Raw genomic sequence first — 19,233 nt, forward strand, 5'->3', positions numbered from 1 at the left:
CGGGCAACAGAAATGTCTTCGCTACTACAGGCCCCTGGAAAAGGCTGCAAGTCAAAGGGGGGTGAGGATGGCGTCTCTCAATCGCCTTAGAAGGCATCTGGAAGCCTGGCAGCTGCAGGATCACTTCAAAATCATTTAGGTATACCATGATGGTCACAGACAAATAATGAGGAAGCTGTTCTTCTCTCCCCACCATAATTCACAGATGTGGTGTTTAAACGGCACTTCATGTTGGTCAGTTAAAGCAGACAAAGATTAAATGCCACAAGAAATGCAGGCTGCATTGTAATAACAGCTACAACACTAAAACAGAAAAAGGAAGACTATGCCCTTTCCTCGGAATTAACATCCAAGAATCAATGTATAATGGAATTTTAGTATTTATTTACACAAAAATAAAATAATTTTAGAATCTGCAGTAAAGATTAGGTTGGAGCACAGATCAATCTGTAATAATTAGTTCATCTACACCCCAATCTTCGTAGCTTCCATCGGGCAGGTACCTGCGGATAATTATGGGAATCTTCCGGGCTCTGCAAGGAGAAAAGAAAGACAGAAGAGGTCAAGTGTTGATCATGTCCTAGAAGCTTTGGCCCAGATGTACACAGGTAAGTAGTATGACACTGAGCACTTACAGTGTTTCCCTGTCCTCTAAAGCTGAGCAGGAGATACTCTGTGCTAACTAGCCCTGAATCATGACCAAAGGAATATCAATGAACAAGAAAAGGACAAAAATGAAAACTATAACACCCTTTTCATGCAGAGTTTAAAACATTCACACACGTAACAAATCACAGAAGCGCCCCTAACCCTGAGTAAAATACTATAGCCATTAGAAGCTCTTGGAGACGTGGACGACAATTTAGATTTATAAGAAAAGAAATTCAAATCCACTTTAATCTAAATACGACTTTTTAGGTCAACAATGTAATTATCCAGCTTGGACTTCATCCAGGATATCAGGTTTATAATCTTGCAGCACATGAAAAGTAAAAAGGAGGAAATCTCTAAAAATTACAAGAATTTATTACAGTGGCCCAAGGCTATATACAAAATGTCATCTCTGACAGGAAGTCTCCTTTCGTGATCTCCTATTGGCGAAATAAGGCAATGACTGTCAGCTTCCATATGACCTGAACACTAAACCAAGTTTGGATAATGAAGCTCTTGGATTAATCAAACTTGCTTCCATAAAGTTATGCAAACATGAATGTACGAATGTTCAATTATATGGAAAATGAGAGCTAGAGCTCATTTTAGGAAGAAAGCCAAACCTTAATGAAGGAAGGAAGGAAGGATGTGTACAAATGCAAGGAAGGAACAGGAACTGGCTTTTTGGGTGTGTTTTGTTTTCTTGCCATTTCTGCTGTAATGCATGACATTTATCTAGTCATTCTACAGCAGAAGTGCAATTTTCTGAAAGTCTTTTCAAAGATGGTGAATAAGGCAGATATTGGCACTGGGACTTTCTAATCAATTAAGCGTTAAATTCTAAATACAGATTAGTGCTAGTCCTGTTAGTTTCACGGTGGCAGAACCAAAAACTACAGAAAAGCCAAAGGTTTATTAGTTAGATTTCTGCAAAAAAAAAAAAAATCACAACAGATGTACAGAAATCTGTATAAAACCTACAATTATTTGTAGCTGAAACAATATTCTGTTTGCTATTCCTTCTGCTTTAAATATGCAAGTGTAATTACAAGATAGAATTGATATATAATGACCCACTATACTACAAGGTCTCTATTGGAACTTAAAGGCACCTACTTTAGTTGTTCCACTTTTGTGTAGAGTCAACATGTAAAACAGGTGGTGAGTGCATTAGCTCCCCTCCACTCCTGCCCTTGGGTGTATCTATACTGTAGAATTAAAGCGCTTTGACATAACTGCCACGGCTCAATGGTATGAAGCTCTGGGAGTTGCAGTTTGGTGAGGCACCATCACTCTGACAGAAATATGTTAAATATGATTCCATAGCAGTGAGTAATGGCATTTAAAGTGGTATCAAACTATGTTAACTATACAATGTAGATGCATTGCTTGACACTCTTCACGAATTGGGAGTAAACATTTGGAGTGGGAGAATCTTCCCTACCAGTGGACATTTCCAAGAAATTAAGAACCAAGGAAAACCAAGGTTTTATATCATTTAGGAACCTATATGGATAGATGTTATCCTTTCAACAATGGGAGGGAATAGGGATGGTGACAAGCAGGGCAAATTGAATGCACCAATCCTTGATCTGATTCCCAGCATGTTGATTTCACACACAAACAGAAAAAGGTAAAGAGCAAATGATATTCTGTGACAAATCATGCAGATCATTCAAAATTGCTCCAGCTTACTTGAGCTCTTTCATTGCAATCAGCAATGGGTCTGTCTCTCCCTCCAGCTCCACCATCACTGGGGCACACATGCTGAGTAGGAAGAAAATGATTCCATGAATTTTAGGCAATTACTGGAAAGTTTCACCCCGAGGCCAACATTTTATTTCCTCCTGATTTTTTATTATCCTACTTTCTCATTTTCAGCTGACCCTGTTTTGTCATATGTATGCTTGCTGTCATTTAAATTGATGCATTGTAAAACTTTTAAAATTTGATTTTACTGTTTTATTTAAATTGAAAAAAGTAAATGTAAATTAAAGACATCACTGCTAATATATACAAACACAAAATGCTATGGAGTAGTAATGTAGCAAGAATGAGTGGCAACAGTTAGATCATGAAAAACACCAAACTGACATCCATGTGATACGAAAAATAATTATTTCAAACTATTTCTGTTTTGCCTCCCAGCTCACAAAGGCCTCCCCAGGCCATGAACACATAAAAACCTTTTTAAAAACATATAAATACTTTAAGGATTTCAAAAAGTAGTGTAAAAATAATCCTAGAATCCAGATTCGAAGCAGTTACAACCATTTTAAACGCTGAATGTCATGAGGAACAGCACCGCTTTGGCTACCCACCAGAAGCTTAAAAAAACAAAAGGGATGTCTACACCACTGCTTCTTAAACTGTGGGCCCTGACCTCAAACGGGGCTCCTTTAGCTCAATGTTGGGGGTCACAAAAAACTGGCAACAGTAAAAGATTTCTGAATACTGCCCATTTACCCAAATCTGTTAGCAATGTTCATGGTGGACTCTAAAAAGGAAAACCAGCCTGCTCAGCAAGCTTCGCAAATGCTGATTATCATTAAAGGTTTGGTTTTTATGTCTATTTTATATACCTATATACCTGGGGTCACATAAAAATTTATCAGATGGAGAGGGGTTACCAGTGGAAAAGGTTTAAGACACCCTGGTCTATGCCATGCCCAGCAGACATAGAACTGTACAAAAGCATGGAATAATTAAATCTTCACACCATTCAATGCATATGTACATTTTAAACAGGGCACCTTTTTGGTCGGATGAGATTTAAGAGTTTAAAATAAATAAACCAAGTGGTATAATTCTCAGACAAGCACAGCATTCTTTTTTATTTATTTAAAAAACAAACTCAGCATTCTAACAGATGCCAGCAAACAAGTATCAGTTGTCTTATCAAAGCAATGGGATTTCTACTGACTTCAGGGAGGAATGCGGCTCAACTCTTGGCATGTTGATTTTAATTTTTGCAGGGTCAAAGCTTCTGTAAGGTACGGATACAGCTCAAGGTGTGGCACTAAATTGATTCTGCATGTTTTTATAAAGCTCTAGATGGAAGATACTGCTGAGCACTGAATAAGGATATTTCTTTCCATTTTCACTGACCAATGTTTCAAAATGCTCAAATTTAAGCCAAGAAGATCAGTATTTCCCCTCCAGTCTCTTCAGAATGGTGTTCAGGTACTCCCAGATTTGAAGCAGCATAAGTGGAATCATGTTTTCAGTAGTTCATATCAACTTTTCCTACTGAACTGGAAGAATTGTGCTTTCATTTGTTCAAAGAGAACCCCAGTTCCTGTTGGAAATAGCAACCTTCTTCAAGCCTCCACTAGTAATTTATTTGTATATGAGTCTGTTTGCTTACTGTATTGTATATGTATGTTTTGGTATGCAGCTTTCTCTTTACTCTTAGTTTTTTGAGGTTGTGGGAGGGGCTGCAGATTACATGATCAGATCTAGGACTGCTGAGATCTCAGACTGTATTTTAGAACACAGAAATGCTTTAGCCATGAGATGCTTGAAACGCCATGAGTCTGCATTACAGCACAGACTCCATCAGACACCATGAGACTATGGATGGTTAAGAGCAAACTGAAGTTGCTCTTGATTATAACCAAGATGCCTTGTTATCTACACAAAGAAACCACTTCAAACCTATCTGTAACTGGATTGACAAGTTATGGACCTGGTTGTGAATCAACCAGATACGTTACTTTTTAACGAAGTCTACTTTATTTTTTGTCTCTTGAAAGCATCATGTAGAAACAAGATATTTTATGGGAGACAACTAGGTTATCAGTCTAACAACTGAAAGCCAAATTGCCTGCATAAGTACACGTGGATATCCATCCACTTTAACTGCCTTGGATCAATGCTATGGGGTCATGGGGGGCTGTAGTTTGGGATCATGGGGGCTAGCAAAGAATGCTGATGCCACACCAAACTACAAATCCCAGCACTGCATAGCATTGAGCCATGCAATTAAATTAGAGATCAGGTCCCTCAAAGAGGAGTTCCTGGTGCTCCTGAAGTAGCTTCCCTTTTGCTTTGTCTCAGCACTAAGATTACCATATTATGTGATTCTAATGCACACCCTAATTTTGGGAAGGTAATTTAACCAAAAAAAGATGAGCATTAGATTTGAGTAAATAAAGTATATAGCCAAAGATTTTTAATATTTTTCTCCTTGCTGAAGTTTTGCAAGACTGTATGAAAAACTTCCAAGAGAGGAAGGTCACAAGAGTTACAGCTGATGAAAGGCACCATCCACTGCCATTTATGCTTATCTCACTTCTTCAAGTAATCTGCATGTGCAGTTGGACATACATGAGTTTGATGAACTTCCCCACATAATCTGAAATCAAGTACGTGTAATACATTGAGAAAAAGCACAGAACTCTCCAGGACATAATAAAAGCCACACTGTTCAGTCTAAATGAATAGAAAAGCAACTTTCATAAGGTAAGAAAGAAAAGATAAAATCAGTACCAGGTGTGGCACCGAGAGGGAAGTGTCTCAACATATAGAGATAAATGTTTGTAATATTTGTTAGCTATACAGGTGAAGTACTTACGCTATCTGGAGCGCGCGGGTACCAAGAACTCTGGCTCTCTCATATTTGGTCATGTAAGGGGTAGTGATCCTCTTCTGGTTTGCCTGCTGCCGTTCTCCAGATGGCAGAATTTCCACATTTTCCTGACCCTCCTGTAGAACAATTTAAGGAACTGTTAATTACATCAACAGCATTATAATATAGATAAGCCATTGGATTGTTTGAAAATTAAACTCTAACCCTACAAATAATTTAAATGAAAGACATTAAATAAAACAATAAAAGTCGGAAGACACTAGATAAATATATTTTTGATTAAACAGGTGACAAAGCTCCATCAGTAATCTAGAAATGTCTACTTTTAAGTAACAGTCTATGGCTGTGATTTTCAACCTGGGGTCCCCAGATGTTTTGGACCTACAACTCCCAGAAATCCAGCCACTTTAACAGCTATTAGGATTTCTGGGAATTGAAGGCCAAAAACATCTGGGGGGCCCAAGTTGAGAACCAGTGGTCTATGGCCTGTTTCCTATCCACTTTCTAACCCTATGAGTTTTGGAGGAGTTAGTGAGAATTAAACCCATTCAATCTCGTGCCGAAGATATGGCTTTATTTCCTATTTTTTTGCCTATTCCTTTTTCCTCAATTCAAATATATCCTGATAAAATTGTGTACATGTGCATGCACACGTTTTAAAGAAAATTTGGACTACTGTAAGTCAGTGCTGTGATTATATAGACATTCACTTTCCACATTCTGAAGTTACTTACCTCCTCGGCATTTTCTAGATCATCCAATCCTTCATCTTCTTCCACATCATCAAAATCATCTCCATCAAAACTGGTGGAAGAAAAATGCTAAAACCTTCAACAGGTCAAATCCGTCTACAGTCTCATGTTCAAAAACTTTCTTGCTTATTTTCATACAAAGCATCACCTTAATCCCCCCCCCCAAAAAAAAAAACCATTTATAGAGTGTTCAGCCTCTTCCAACAGCAAAATGTTCACATATCTTCTTAATGGGGTGTGGGGAAAGTGACCTTTAGGCTGTATGCAACACTTTATGGAATGAACGTATTGAAATTGTGAGAGAAGGGAATCCTAACCAGAGTTACATGGAGCAAGAGCAGAAAAATAGTAAGAATAATGACAATAATGATCACAGCTCCATTATGCCTATGTGTATTAGCAAATTAAAGGCCCTCCCAACTATGGTCTTGGGAAGGAGAAATAGGCAGTACCTGATTAAAATAACCCCTTTACACACTGCCTTTTGCTTTCATTGTGTTGTGGCTTAATTGGAATGCAGATCTGAGGGTTTACTTGTTCTTTTATTTGTAAAGCACTGTTTACAGTTATGGCCATTTATAAATAACAATATTGATAATAGCAAATGTGTCCAAAATGGAATATGTGCAATGACTACTGGAATGGCCTAGATTACGATTGTGGATGGTGTCATTTTAATAGTTAATGTAATGTTTTAAAATGTTTTAATGTGTATTACTGTTAATTTAATTTAAATGTTTATTTTAATTGTATGTTGTTTTACGGCATTGAATAGTTGCCTATATGTAAAGCCGCCTTGAGTCCCCTTTGGAGTTGAGAAGGGCGGGGGTATACGTTCCGTAAATAAATAAACAAAAATAACAGTAACATTTGATGCAGAAGTGCTGCCACTTAGCCTAGAATACAGGTATAAGGTAAGAAAGAAAATGATTTAAGGATAATATTATCTGCAGTGTTCTGGACAATGCTAAGTCAATTTTGAAGGTAGTGAATATACAGAGGTTGAGTATGAATAACATGGATGGCTTTTGATTTTGTTAAGGGTTTTTTTTCCTTATTTTTGTTGCAGTTTGTGGTATTATGTATCTTATGTGTGTGTCCCCAAGTTACAAACAAGATAGGTTCTGGGTTGCTGTGAGTCTTTTGGGCTGTATGGCCAAGTTCCAGAAGCTTTCTCTTCTGACATTTCACTCACATCTGTGGCAGGCACCCTCAGAAGTTGTGAGGTAGATAGGTCCTGCAGATTTGTTCTTAAGTTGAATTTGTATTTAAGTTGGAATAAGTACATTATAAGTGTAACCCCAGCCATTAAAAAAAACCTAAATTAGCTTTGAGTAGCACAGTGAGGGGTTAACAACCCTGTGGAGTTTGTTTTGCTATCTGTGCCTCTGTTCAGAAGATTTCACCTCACTTTCTGTCCTTGTGATTGGAGTTTGAAAAAACTGTCTTGTTCTGGATTGGTGATAATGCTTCAGTGGAGACACCTTTTCCCCACAATGACTCTTTCAGGAGTGCATTTCCCTTCCTAGAGGTTGATTTCTCTCGCTTCCTGTTGTCTCACACCTGTGCTCAGTGCTATGGAATCCTGGGGCTTGTAGTTTGACAAGGACCTTGGCCTTTTCTGCCAAAGAGAAGGCCAAACTACAACTCCCAGCACTCCGTAGCACTGAGCCATGGCGGTGGCGAACTGCCATAGTTCTGCAGTGTGGAACAGTCCTCCTCACTTTGCGGCCCTCCCTCTGTTTGGGCCTCCAACTCCCAGAATTCCTGACAGAGCAAGCTGGCGGGGGCTTCTGGGAGTTGAAGGCCGAACAGCGGGATGGTCGCAATGTGAGGAGGCCTGGTGTAGAGCCGGCTCTAGCTCAACTACAAATCCCAGGGTTCTGTAGGACCCCACCTTCCCTGCTTCGGGGCCCCAAGCGCGGCCCCAAGAGGGCCACAACACGGAGAGTGGCAGGATCCCTCTCTCCCTCCCCGTCAACACTGCCAGGCCCCTCAGAGTTTTGCTCGCTTACTTATCCTCGTTGTCTGACATCTTGCCGCTCTCCTGCTTAAGCGAGCATCTTCCGCGCGCGGAACTACTTCCGGTCCTGACGTCAGCGGAAGCGGGTGGTGGAGCTGGTTGCCATGGTGACGGGAGCCGCCGGCTCGGGTAAGCGAGGGGGTAGGGGGAACTGACGAGGAGCGCGCTCTTTAGGCCGAAGGCATATATGCTCACCTCTCGCCGCATATTGAGATCTCGATATTGGAAAATAACAATAATGAATTCCCAAAGCATGGAGATGAAAGAGTTGAGTTGGGGGGTGGTTGTATCTTCGCTTTACTTCACTCTTCCTTTTGGACTTCAACTCCCAGAAGCCCGGCCATCTTGGCCAACAGCGTGGAATTCTGGGACTAGAAGTCCAAAACAGAAAAGGCAGAAAATCCCACAATATCTGCTTTGAACTGGGTTATCTGAGGCCACACTGCCATATATATTTTTCAGATAACCCAGTTCAAAGCAAATACATAATAATAAGGAGGGATTAAGGAAAAGCCTATTAAACATCAAATTAGGTTATGATTTTACAAATTAAACACCAAAACATCATGTTCTACAACAAATTTGACAGAAAAAGTAATTCAATACGCAGTAATGTTATGTTGTAATTACTGTATTTACGAATTTAGCACCAAAATATCACGATATATTGAAAACATTGACTACAAAAATGGCTTGGATAATCTAGAAGCTTGGATAAGCGAGGCTTGGATAAGTGAGACTCTACTGTACATAATAAACACAAGCAGGACACATTGCTCATATGGCAATCAGACCCTAAATGTAAGCAAAATATTTGTCTGTATTTTCCAAAGTATATTTCAATGTATACACTTTATATACCCTAATGAAGAGAAAAAAGAAAAAATCCTCACAGTGATCAACTTTTAATGGACAAAATCCTCAGTTTACGATGTTGTAGGATCATGTGGTAGGATGATACAAAATTCATCTTGGAATTGTGGTCCTGACAGCTACGGAAGATGTATTTCTTCATTCTTCTTTTCAAGGTATAACTATGACTTTCCGAGAGAGAAACATACCAGCTGTGGCAAAAGGCACTGGCTTCTGGCATGTGCCCACTGGGATCAAATACAGCCATGAAACACAAGAACTACTAAAAGGTACCTGAAGAGTGACAGGAAGATCAGAATGATATTCAGGATGCATCTATACTGTAGAATTAATGCAGTTTTACACCACTTTAATGATCATGGCTGAATGCTATGAATTTAGCATATAATAATAATAATAATAATAATAATTATTATTATTATTATTATTATTATTATTTATTACCTGCCTCTCCTTGTGACTTGAGGTGGGGTACAACAGAATGATAAAACACAACATTATTAAATGTTTTTAGGTTGAATGTTTTTATGTTGAATGTTTTTATATTGTGGAATGATATTTTAAATTGTAAGTCGCTCGGAGCACTCTGGTGGAGAGCGACTAATTAAGAAATAAAGTGAAGTGAAGAAGTGAAGTGAAGATTATTAAAACACCTATAATACAAAACCTCACAATTAAAATTCACAAGTTAAATCATGTGAGCTGTCGTTTTACAAGGTCTTAGATCTTTTTGCCAAAGAGTGCCTGGTGCCTCATCAGCTTAAAGTTCCAGTATTCTATAACATTGAGCCATGGCAGGTAAAGTGGTGTCAAACTGCATTAATTCTACAATGCATCCTGTTTTGCAGTATTGTAGCATGTGCCCACAGTGTCCTATATAAACTTCACAGTGCATATGGGTCCTCAGATCACATGCATATTTAAATAATCATATACAGCAGCCAATGGATATTGGTACAAAGTTCAGAGAAAGAGCAGATGGCATTGGCTCCTTTAAGTCTCCAGTTCTTCTCATATTGGTCACTCTTTCTTTCCCTTCCCATCTACAGGGAATCTGCTGGCTCTGAATTATGTAGGACTCTAGGTTAATATGAGCAACAATGTTATATAGAAAAACCATGTGGGAAATTGGCAGTTTCCACCCTAGAATCCCAAGTATCATTACCATGTTTGTGGCCTCTGGCTACAACTGTTTCTATTTTGGAAACTTGACAGCTAGTGGTTCATGAAACAGCACTTGTCCACTGACTGCCACTTTGAGGAGCAGTTAGATATTAGTGTTCCCCATTGTAGTGATGCCCAAATGTGTTAGACAGCAAGCACCCAAACTCCATGGGTAGTTGTATCCAAAAATATATGAAGAACTCTGGGTTCAGGAAAGCTGTATTTAAAGACCTTGATAGCATCTTCTAAGTACCTGGGAGACATTCCCAGAGACCAGAAATATCTTTCCTACACAGCTTCTATTTATGTGTATTTCTGTGAAATTAGTGTCCTCTTTGTTGAACAGGATTTTTTGCCAGATTTTTTTTTTTACATTTCAGTGATGATGCAAGAATCCAAGCTTACTAGCTTCCAGCAACGTCATCTCACAAACTGCATGAAACGTGAGTTCTGCCAGACTCCAACTTTTTCTTTACAGTTAGCTGCAAAGTTGCTAGTTATTACCAGTTTCCAGATTTCTAAATTTGGTTCACTCTGTCACATGAGCCATCCCTGAGCAAAAAAATTAAATTACATTCTTGGAAAGCAATCTTACATAGGCTTGAGAGGTCAAACAGGATGCAAGTGGAAATAAGTCACGAGTGAGGTTTACTCAACTCTAGTTTTATCCAGCTTTCTCTGCAGAACTTTAATGACAACTGTCTTGTGGTTCTGACTGCTGGTGAGTCAGATCTTCAACGTATACTGTAAAAGTAGTTTGGAATAATTTTTTAATTATTAAAGCAGATACTCAAAAAGAATTTGACTTCGTGTCACATACTGCACTTTACCTTGCATTTACAACCAGGTAATTTTTCATAATTTATGTTTTGGGACAGTAACTTCCAAAATCCTTCATCCAAAACCTTTCTCTGAAAGTGTACAGTTTTTCAGTAATCAACTTGATCAATTTGTTGTATTGCAGCTATGTTGGCTTTTTATTGAATTCATACCTGGTTCAGCATTTTGTTAGCTCACCAGAGTAGTGTGCAACACAAACAGGTTTTGCTCAACTCATAAGTCGTTTCTTTGGGATTGGTAATGATTGTCAAACATGACCCACCACATTCAGGATATGTGTTCTTAAACCTTTCCTTTTCTTCAAAATGAGAATATATGATCCTATATTAGTCTTCTCCAGTCTTTTTAAAAACTAAAACCCAATTAATGTGGGACATCAGGATTCTCTGAAAGACTAAGGACACTCATGGAGACATTCTATAGAGACATGACACAGGAGTGCTGTCACTATAATCATCATAGCTTTAGATTTATATAAAAACACTCTGGAAATTATACTATAAATGCATCTTAGCTTTTCAGAGGAGCCACGCATCTGACATGGCTTTAATTTTGGTTTCAAGAAAATCTTGAGAAGAGCTCAGCTTTAGGACTGCATGGGAGGGAGGGAGGGAGAAAGTGAGGGAGATGTTAATATTGATATGTTAACAACATATACTATACATGGGAGGCAGCACTGCTGTTAGCAACACAAAGTTCATTTTTCAGTTATATCACACAACTGAGGAAAGTATGTAAAGTTTTTTTCTGTTAAAATAAATGCATCTACGTGTCTTATTTGGGTATTTGGTTCAAGTCTGAGATCCTAGAATGTTTGGTTTTTGTACCAAGAGAGTTATGTTAAGATTCTGTCCTTGGCTGTATGTCACAAGGGAGGTATCCACTTTGTCATTCCATAGGAGGTGACCCCTTGCCTGTTCACTGCAACCCAACATCCAGCAGAGAACCACAGGTTCCAAAGTGTGTCTCACCACCAAAGGCTTTTATCTCCATCGGTCCCTATGGTAGACCTCATCTACGTCCTGCACAGAATTGCCAGGCAGGAGATGCGTATATGCGAGAGAAATTCAGGCCCCAACCCACCAGTAAGCCAGCAGACTTTTGGAGATATTCTGTATTTACAGGTTACCTTTTACAAAATAGTTCAGTAATAGCATGTAGCATGTCTTTAGCACTTTAGAATTTTGAAAGGATATGCTTAACCTGCCAGATAAGAATTGTCTGGATACATTTGTGTGTGTGAAGCTGAGGGAAAAGGCAGAGCCTCTTCTCAATGGGCAGTACTTCATCTCTGAAATGCCCTTTCGATTGAAACCCAGTTAGTGCCAGTTGAGGTGGCACAAACTTGAAACTTATTTAACCAGGCATATTAAAGTGTGGTCTTGGCTTAAATTTAGTTTGCTCTGATTTTTTTCCTTATGTGTATTATAATGCCGTTTTGCCTTTTTATCATTTTATAATACTAGAATATTTTTGTTCTTCTGTTTTGTTTTTTGTTTTAACCCACCTGGTATCTCAGAATAAAAAGCAAGTTATTAAAATACTTTTAATAAATTAGTGGCATACCTGAAGCCACCAATATGTTAACAGCAGAGGCAGTATTTTAATTAGCATTTCCTAGTCCTAGTTTTCAACTGTCTGGCACTGCATTTATCATTGACTTATCCATATGGTCACCCATTACTCTTAAAAACAGTCAGGAATTTAACGTCACGCCTTAATTTTTTTATTTTTGGGGAAAGAAGCTTGACTGCAATTATCTGCAAGGGGTAGGGGTAAAAGTGAAACATCATTGTTTTATTTTGGTATTTGTAGGAGATTTGGAGAAGGAGAAGGAAAGGCTCCAAAACATCTTAGCAACTGGAAAGGATAAAAAAATGAAAAAGCCCCAGAAGCAACCAGTCAAAGTGGAAGAAGAGGTACCAGAACTGGACCGGTTCGATGAATGCAAGTACAATGAAGCTACATGGTTAAAAGCAGTGCTCTAGTGCACACTTTATAGTTTGGGAAGATTGAGGGGCGGCATATCATTCAGATTGGAGTACAGTTATTATAGAGGATAGCAATACCTATATTTATTATGGGAATCCTCCTTATTGTGTCCTTTCCCCATATCTACAGATGCAAAGTCATTGGGTAAAGTCATGGAATGTGTGATGGCCTCACAACTCCAGGTGTTCTTGGAAGAAACAGATTATCCGGATCAAGCGCAGTCTGGCTTTAGGCTGGGGCATGGAACTGAAACAGTCTTTGTTGCCTTAGTGGATGATCTGCATAGGAATCTCGACAGGGGGAGTGTGACCCTGCTGGTTCTGCTGGACCTCTCAGTGGCCTTCGATACCATTGACCACGGTATCCTTCTGGGGGTCCTCTCAGGAATGGGCCTTGGAGGTACTGTTCTACAGTGGCTCCAATCCTTTCTGGAGGGTCATACCCAGGTGTTGCTGGGGGACACCTGCTCGGCCCCGCAGCTATTGACTTGTGGGGTCCCGCAGGGTTCAATACTGTCCCCCATGTTGTTTAACATATACATGAAGCCGCTGGAAGATATCATCCAGGGTTTTGGAGTTGGGTGTCATCTGTATGCAGATGAAGTCCAACTCTATCACTCCTTTCCACCTGCAACTAAGGAGGCTGTTCGGGTCCTGAACCAGTGTTTGGCCACTGTGACAGCCTGGATGAGAGCGAACAAATTGAAATTGAATCCAGACAAGACAGAGGCACTCCTGGTCAGTCGCAAGGCTGAACAGGGTGTGGGGTTACAACCTGTGTTGGATGGAGTCACACTCTCCTTGAAGACACAGATTCTCAGTCTGGGAGTGATCCAGGATTCATCACTGAGCCTGGAGCCCCAGGTTTCAGCGGTGACCAGGGGAGCTTTTGCACAACTAAAGCTTATGTGCCAGCTGCGCCCATACCTTGGGAAGTCTGACTTGGCCACAGTAATCCATGCTCTGGTTACATCCCAGATAGATTACTGCAACGTGCTCTACGTGGGGTTGCCTCTGAAGACTGCTTGAAAGCTTCAACTAGTCCAACGTATGGCTGCCAGATTGCTAACTGGAGCAGGGTACAAAGAGTATACAACTCCTCTGTTACACCAGCTCCACTGGCTGCCAGTCTGCTTCTGGGCACAATTCAAAGTGCTGTCTTTGGCCTATAAAGCTCTAAACGGTTCTGGCCCATCTTAACTGTCAAAACACATCTCCCCCTACGAGCCCGCCCGGAATCTAGGATAATCTGGGGAGGCCCTGCTCTCGATCCCACCTCCTTCGCAGACTGTGGAACTCCCTCCCCAGTGACATCAGATCTGCGCCCTCCCTCATGGCCTTTAAGAAGAAACTAAAAACCTGGTTGTGGAACCAAGCCTTTAATCAACAGCAATAAGAGACATTGAACCATACGTGCAATGGAGAACTGACATTGGACTGGCCTTGATTGATGCTTTCAGATTGTGTGATTTTAACTGTTCTTACTTGGGATGTTTTAAATACTATGGGTTGACTATTTTTAACACTATGTCCATTGTTCGTATGTTATGTTATAAACTGCTTTGGGTCCCCTAGGGGAGAAAGACGGTATATAAATTATGTAAATGAATAAATAAATAAATGCCAAGTGCAGCTGCCAAACACATGCTGCCATATTTGTGGCTAGGTGTTACTGCTTATTTGCATCCAAAGATTTCTTACACTTCCAGGATGAACAATGCAACAGGGACATAACTCTTATCTTGCTAAACAGGAACAATACAATGCAAGGCAATCCCTAGTATAGACTTACTGCTACACATACAGAAGCTCCTCGTAATGGTATCATAGCAAATTGGTACAAGAGGGCAAATGAAAGATGGGCACAGTGGATTTGCATTAGTCATCTTGTCAGAACATACACCATATAGAACTAAACATAAAGCTAAACCCAGGTATAAGGCAGACTAGGGAGCCAGGGATTTCCTGTTACAGTAGAAACAAAACATACAGGCATGCAAAAGTGCAGGGAATCCCCTTTGTAAATGGTGCACACACTACAGAATCTGTGTTTAAGGAATTCTGAGGTACATTCTGCTTGTGAAGGGATGGTGCCAGTGTCTCACCTATGGCAGCAAAAAGGACTGTGAAAGAGTCATTCACACACATTTTTAAAGGCAGATTTCAGTTCATCTAGTGGTCAATGGTCTATCTCCACCTGGCAGGCAACAGCTCTCTTGAACTGCTTCATAGTTTTCAGCAGTGTACTTCTAAACCTGGTTTCATTTACTGAAGATAACATACACTGATAAATCAGTCTTCCATGTTTGTGCAATTCTGTTCAGAATGCCACCAAAGGTACTGATGTGTTCTAGCCCATGAGCTCTTCGTTCGTAATGCTTCATCTTTTTTCACTTGTCTAGTGGTGAATGAAATCCAAGATCGACAGAAGTTTCTGGCAGAGATGGAGGGTCTGGGACAGGGAAAACTGTACCACGGGATGATCCTCACTGAAATATCACAGGTATCTGGTTGCTTCTTATCTGAAAATTCTGACATTTGTATGATTACTGTTTCATTCTGACTGCTGGGCATAAGATACTTTAAGAATGTGGGGATTTTCTGGTAAATGCCTATGTGGAGGTAAGCCTTCTGACCTCTTGAACTGCAGATTATCTTGTGAGGAAATGAAATCTTCTGAAATTCTCTTCTGCCTCATTCCCTTTCCAGAAACTGCATGAGATGGAGTTAATTGACAAGCAGAGAAGCACAGAACTGAAAGATGCAATGGCTAAATCCTTCAATATAGGCAACAAACCTGATCCCCAAAGCACAGAGGGAGACCAGTAGTCCTATACCAACTTAGCACAGGACTGCGTCATCCTGACTACTTTCTACTAGCCCAACAGTGTCAAGAATGGCCCTTTAATGCTTTAGTGAAGCAGTACACAATCTTTTTGGACTTCAGTTTGGCAGCTGAACATGGATGCTTTCCCTACTCAAAGTCTTCCATTTGCTGAGTGTGCTCTTTTCCTCTGTTCACCTCCACTGAGGTTGCTGTTTATTTGCCTCTAAAATCAGCAAGTAAACAAGAATCTTGGAAGCTACTGAACAGTATTCTCCATGCAGCTCAGCTGGTCAGAAATCCTGTTTTCTGCATGAACTCAGATTATTTTACATTAACAGAGTCTTTTTAAGGGTGTGGCTTACAAACAGCCATTTGACTGCTGGCCGGGAATATTCACTGAAAACTGCTTTCCTTCTTTAAGCAGACAAACAAGTAACGGTAGAGCTCAGAATACTTGTCTAACCTCTGAACATTGTGATATGCATTTTTTTAAAAATCCATTACTTTTTATTAGAATGAGAACTGTGGTGTACTAGCAGTTGTTCAAGTGACATATTTTTGCATAGGTGCCTGTAGGATTCAATATCTCTCTAGCCAAAACTGGAGGTTTATGTTGGTGTTTTAATCATAATCTTTGGTATAATCACATAAGGCAAGTATGGTATCTTTTAAATCAAAATAGGAAAGTGAAGACTCAGAACAATTGATATAAACACAAGCTTTTTTCTTGATGTGAGAAGTCAGGACCAGTCAAGATCTGATGGAGGAACCATGTTTGCTCACATGTCTGCCTCAATCATGCAGAAAACTTCAGTTTTTACAACTCTGAGTGTGGATAGGTAAGAGGAGCAGATCTCACCTGTACCTTCATTCACTACAGTCTGTTGTCTTGAAGCACCTTTTTGCTCCATTGTTACTATAAGACAAGGGTCTTGGAGAAAAGTGACTGAGCACAAAGAGATGGAGAATGACATTCAGCTCCCCTCATTTGCCTATATTCAAAGTTAGATGTGAGGGGCAAGGCAGACGTGAGTACAAGTCTAGTATAGCCTTTAGCTGTCCTCCTTGAATAAAAAGAAAGAATAAGAATGTTGCTATATACTTGAGACTTCATGACTTTCTGCTTGTAGCTTCCTGGAAATATATTTATGCAGAATTGACCTTGCTCCCTTTCCGTTCAGACAAGGAGATTCAAGACACAGAAATAAAATGCTATAACAGATGCTCAGTACAATTGTTCTGTTTAATTTGCTCCCTGCATGCTAGTGAAAACTGCAGTTAATACAGTGTCATTCTGTTCACCAAGGTCTGGTGGAGATTTCTGATTGGAGTAAATCTGATGGTATTTTAGAACCTTGGCTTTTTTTAAGAGCAAAAGGGAAAGTTGTGCTTTGGGACTGAACCAAGGGATGACTTTGCTGTGGAGAGTGGGAACCTACCGACAGCCGACCTTCACTTGTAGGGGCTGAGAACATGGCCGTGATCAGAGCTGGCAACACCCATCAAGCTAATTCCCCTTCTGGAATTGTCTGGAGTGAGCGTCATAGCCAGGGCCTGGTCAAGATATTCATCGTATTTGAATAAGGCAGCACAGCAATTTGCTCTGGGCTGGTAGTTTACTCGGCTCACAAGAACTCAAGACTAACAGCTGACTAACCAACATCTACAATACTATCAGTGTTTTAACTCAGACCAAACAAACATTTCAATAAATAGCTCCTCGGCGCAGAGGAGAAGGCAGAAAGAAAGGAAGAAAGACACGTCTCTCTTCTACACACACACACACGCACACACAGCAACATACATATATCAAAATCAAAAGAAAGCTGGGACTGGGATAGACAGATTTAAAAGTCTGCTAAAAAATAACAGAAAGCACTGTCTTTGCATTTTTAGAAAAGTATCTACAGACCAAGCTGAGGGAGGAGCAGTTGAGTTGCCCCAAATGAGTGAAGGGTGGCACTGGTGAGCAAGGCAAACAAGCCTTGTTGGCATTGAGTACAGCTTGAGATCTTCTAATGCCTAACAGAATAGTCAATCCTTTCCCAGCTTCCTGCATCCTCCAAGGAGCACCACAGATGAAATTAGCAGCAGCAACCATGAGGATTTACAAGGCGCAGTGAGCGTCATATTCTCATTTTGCTAAAGGGTTCCCCAAGAGGTTTAGAATTCACGGTACATTACCTTTGGTGGTGCAGAAGGCTTCTAAAAGTGGGACATTTTAGAATGGATTCTGGTAATTTGGCTGTTTCTATAAGCCATTATGACACTGAGGTGTTCTCTGCAAACTCTTTTAAGTGTTAACAGTTTAAGCCAGCAATAAAATAAATAATCCTGCTTTGAAAGCCCCAAGTTTTTTCGAAATGATTTTTGTTTTTTGACACAAAGGTAAAAATACATTTGGAGCAGGAAAACAGAGTCCCACCCCCTGTGACTGCTGTAAAGGGGTTTCATAATGTCAGGCACATGTGATTATCACAGTTAGAGAAGGGAGACAATTAGTGCAAGTTTCCCACAGCCACCCAAATCCTGGACTGCTCAGAACCATGAAAAGAACATGTGCGCAACTGAGGAAGTCAGACATGATTTCACTTCTTCCCCTCCCTCACTCCTCCCTGAGGCTGAAAAAGACAAGCGGCTTTCTCCTTCATGTCTGCCCTCCATAATTTTCAGTGCTGACTGGGCTTGCCATTAACCCACCTTTACCCCCTATTTCTTAAGGCGGAGGAGCACCTGTTGCTGGAAGGTGACTATCTTTCTCCAGGAAAAGCCAGTGTTCATGTATGGCAAGCCATGACTTCTTAGAAGGACAGAAAGCTGGAGGCAGCAAGTCCTGTTTGCCAAGTGCCAGGTGAACAGGGCAGAGGCAGTCAGAGAGCAACAGCAGCCCTCCCCTGCTTCTGGCTGCCACCTGCTTTAGCTTTTCTCCTTGGGTGACTTGCTCTTTGACTCGTTTTTGTTCCCAAGGAGCTTCAGCACTTTCATGGGCTTGAATTTCCCTTTTTTCTTGTTATCAGCATCAGTTTCCTTGTGAAATTCTGGAGAGAGAAAGAGAGATGTATAAAACATTCTTTCTGTGGAATGCAAGCTGGGGAAGGGGGGCATGGAGAGAGAAAAAAACAGGCAGGGCTTGAACAAGTTAACTACTTGGAGAACAGTATCCAGAATGAAGCATTTGTCCATATTTTTGAAGAATAGTACTATCTTAAAGCAGTAGGGATTGAACCTAAGCTGCCATGTCACTTATATACATAAAAATTATCTGTAACACCAGAGACTCTGTGCCAAATAAATTCTTAATTCCAGGACACAAAAACCTAAATAATGCAGGTTGACAATTTAGTGTAAATCAAACTGACACTGGTTACAGAATTTATAATATGCTCAATTAATAAATTATTGGTACTTTTGGAGGAGTGTGGAAAAGGCAATAGCCACTTAACCGATGCATTCTTTCCATGCCCATGCAAATTAATGCTACCTCAAATCACTGTATTTCAATATCAGGGTGATGTGAATAC

The 19,233-nt window shown here is 40.2% G+C and overlaps 3 protein-coding genes across 5 annotated transcripts in view; 1 reads left to right on the forward strand and 2 right to left on the reverse strand.

Annotated features, from left to right (window-relative positions):
* Positions 1-362: 362 nt before the first annotated feature.
* polr2f (RNA polymerase II, I and III subunit F) lies at positions 363-8,141 on the reverse strand. The gene is made up of 5 exons (XM_003227145.3): positions 8,010-8,141; positions 5,977-6,046; positions 5,228-5,358; positions 2,347-2,418; positions 363-533 (listed from the first exon to the last, which is right to left on the reverse strand). Exons 1-5 carry the CDS (start codon positions 8,027-8,029, stop codon positions 443-445), a joined length of 384 nt encoding a protein of 127 aa, XP_003227193.1. The 5' UTR covers positions 8,030-8,141; the 3' UTR covers positions 363-442.
* Positions 8,033-16,946, forward strand: c5h22orf23 (chromosome 5 C22orf23 homolog). Of its 2 annotated transcripts, none has more exons than XM_003227155.4 (7): positions 8,033-8,146; positions 9,046-9,159; positions 10,435-10,497; positions 11,794-11,979; positions 12,710-12,841; positions 15,288-15,388; positions 15,595-16,946. In XM_003227155.4, the coding sequence occupies exons 1-7, from the start codon at positions 8,122-8,124 to the stop codon at positions 15,712-15,714; spliced, it is 741 nt and encodes a 246-aa protein (XP_003227203.2). In that variant the 5' UTR covers positions 8,033-8,121; the 3' UTR covers positions 15,715-16,946. The 2 variants fall into 2 exon arrangements, with proteins under 2 accessions (XP_003227203.2, XP_062839036.1); XM_062982966.1 differs by lacking the exon at positions 8,033-8,146 and adding an exon at positions 8,162-8,284.
* Positions 16,937-19,233, reverse strand: part of micall1 (MICAL like 1) — a 44,768-nt gene continuing 42,471 nt past the window's right edge. For both annotated transcript variants that reach the window (XM_062982962.1, XM_008120301.3), the window contains exon 16: positions 16,937-18,750. In XM_062982962.1, the coding sequence (XP_062839032.1) occupies positions 18,629-18,750 (122 nt within the window). In that variant the 3' untranslated portion in view covers positions 16,937-18,628. The remainder of the gene's footprint in view (positions 18,751-19,233) is intronic.

This window comes from Anolis carolinensis, chromosome 5 (genome assembly GCF_035594765.1).
Source record: "Anolis carolinensis isolate JA03-04 chromosome 5, rAnoCar3.1.pri, whole genome shotgun sequence".
NCBI classification, from domain to species: Eukaryota; Metazoa; Chordata; class Lepidosauria; order Squamata; family Dactyloidae; genus Anolis; species Anolis carolinensis.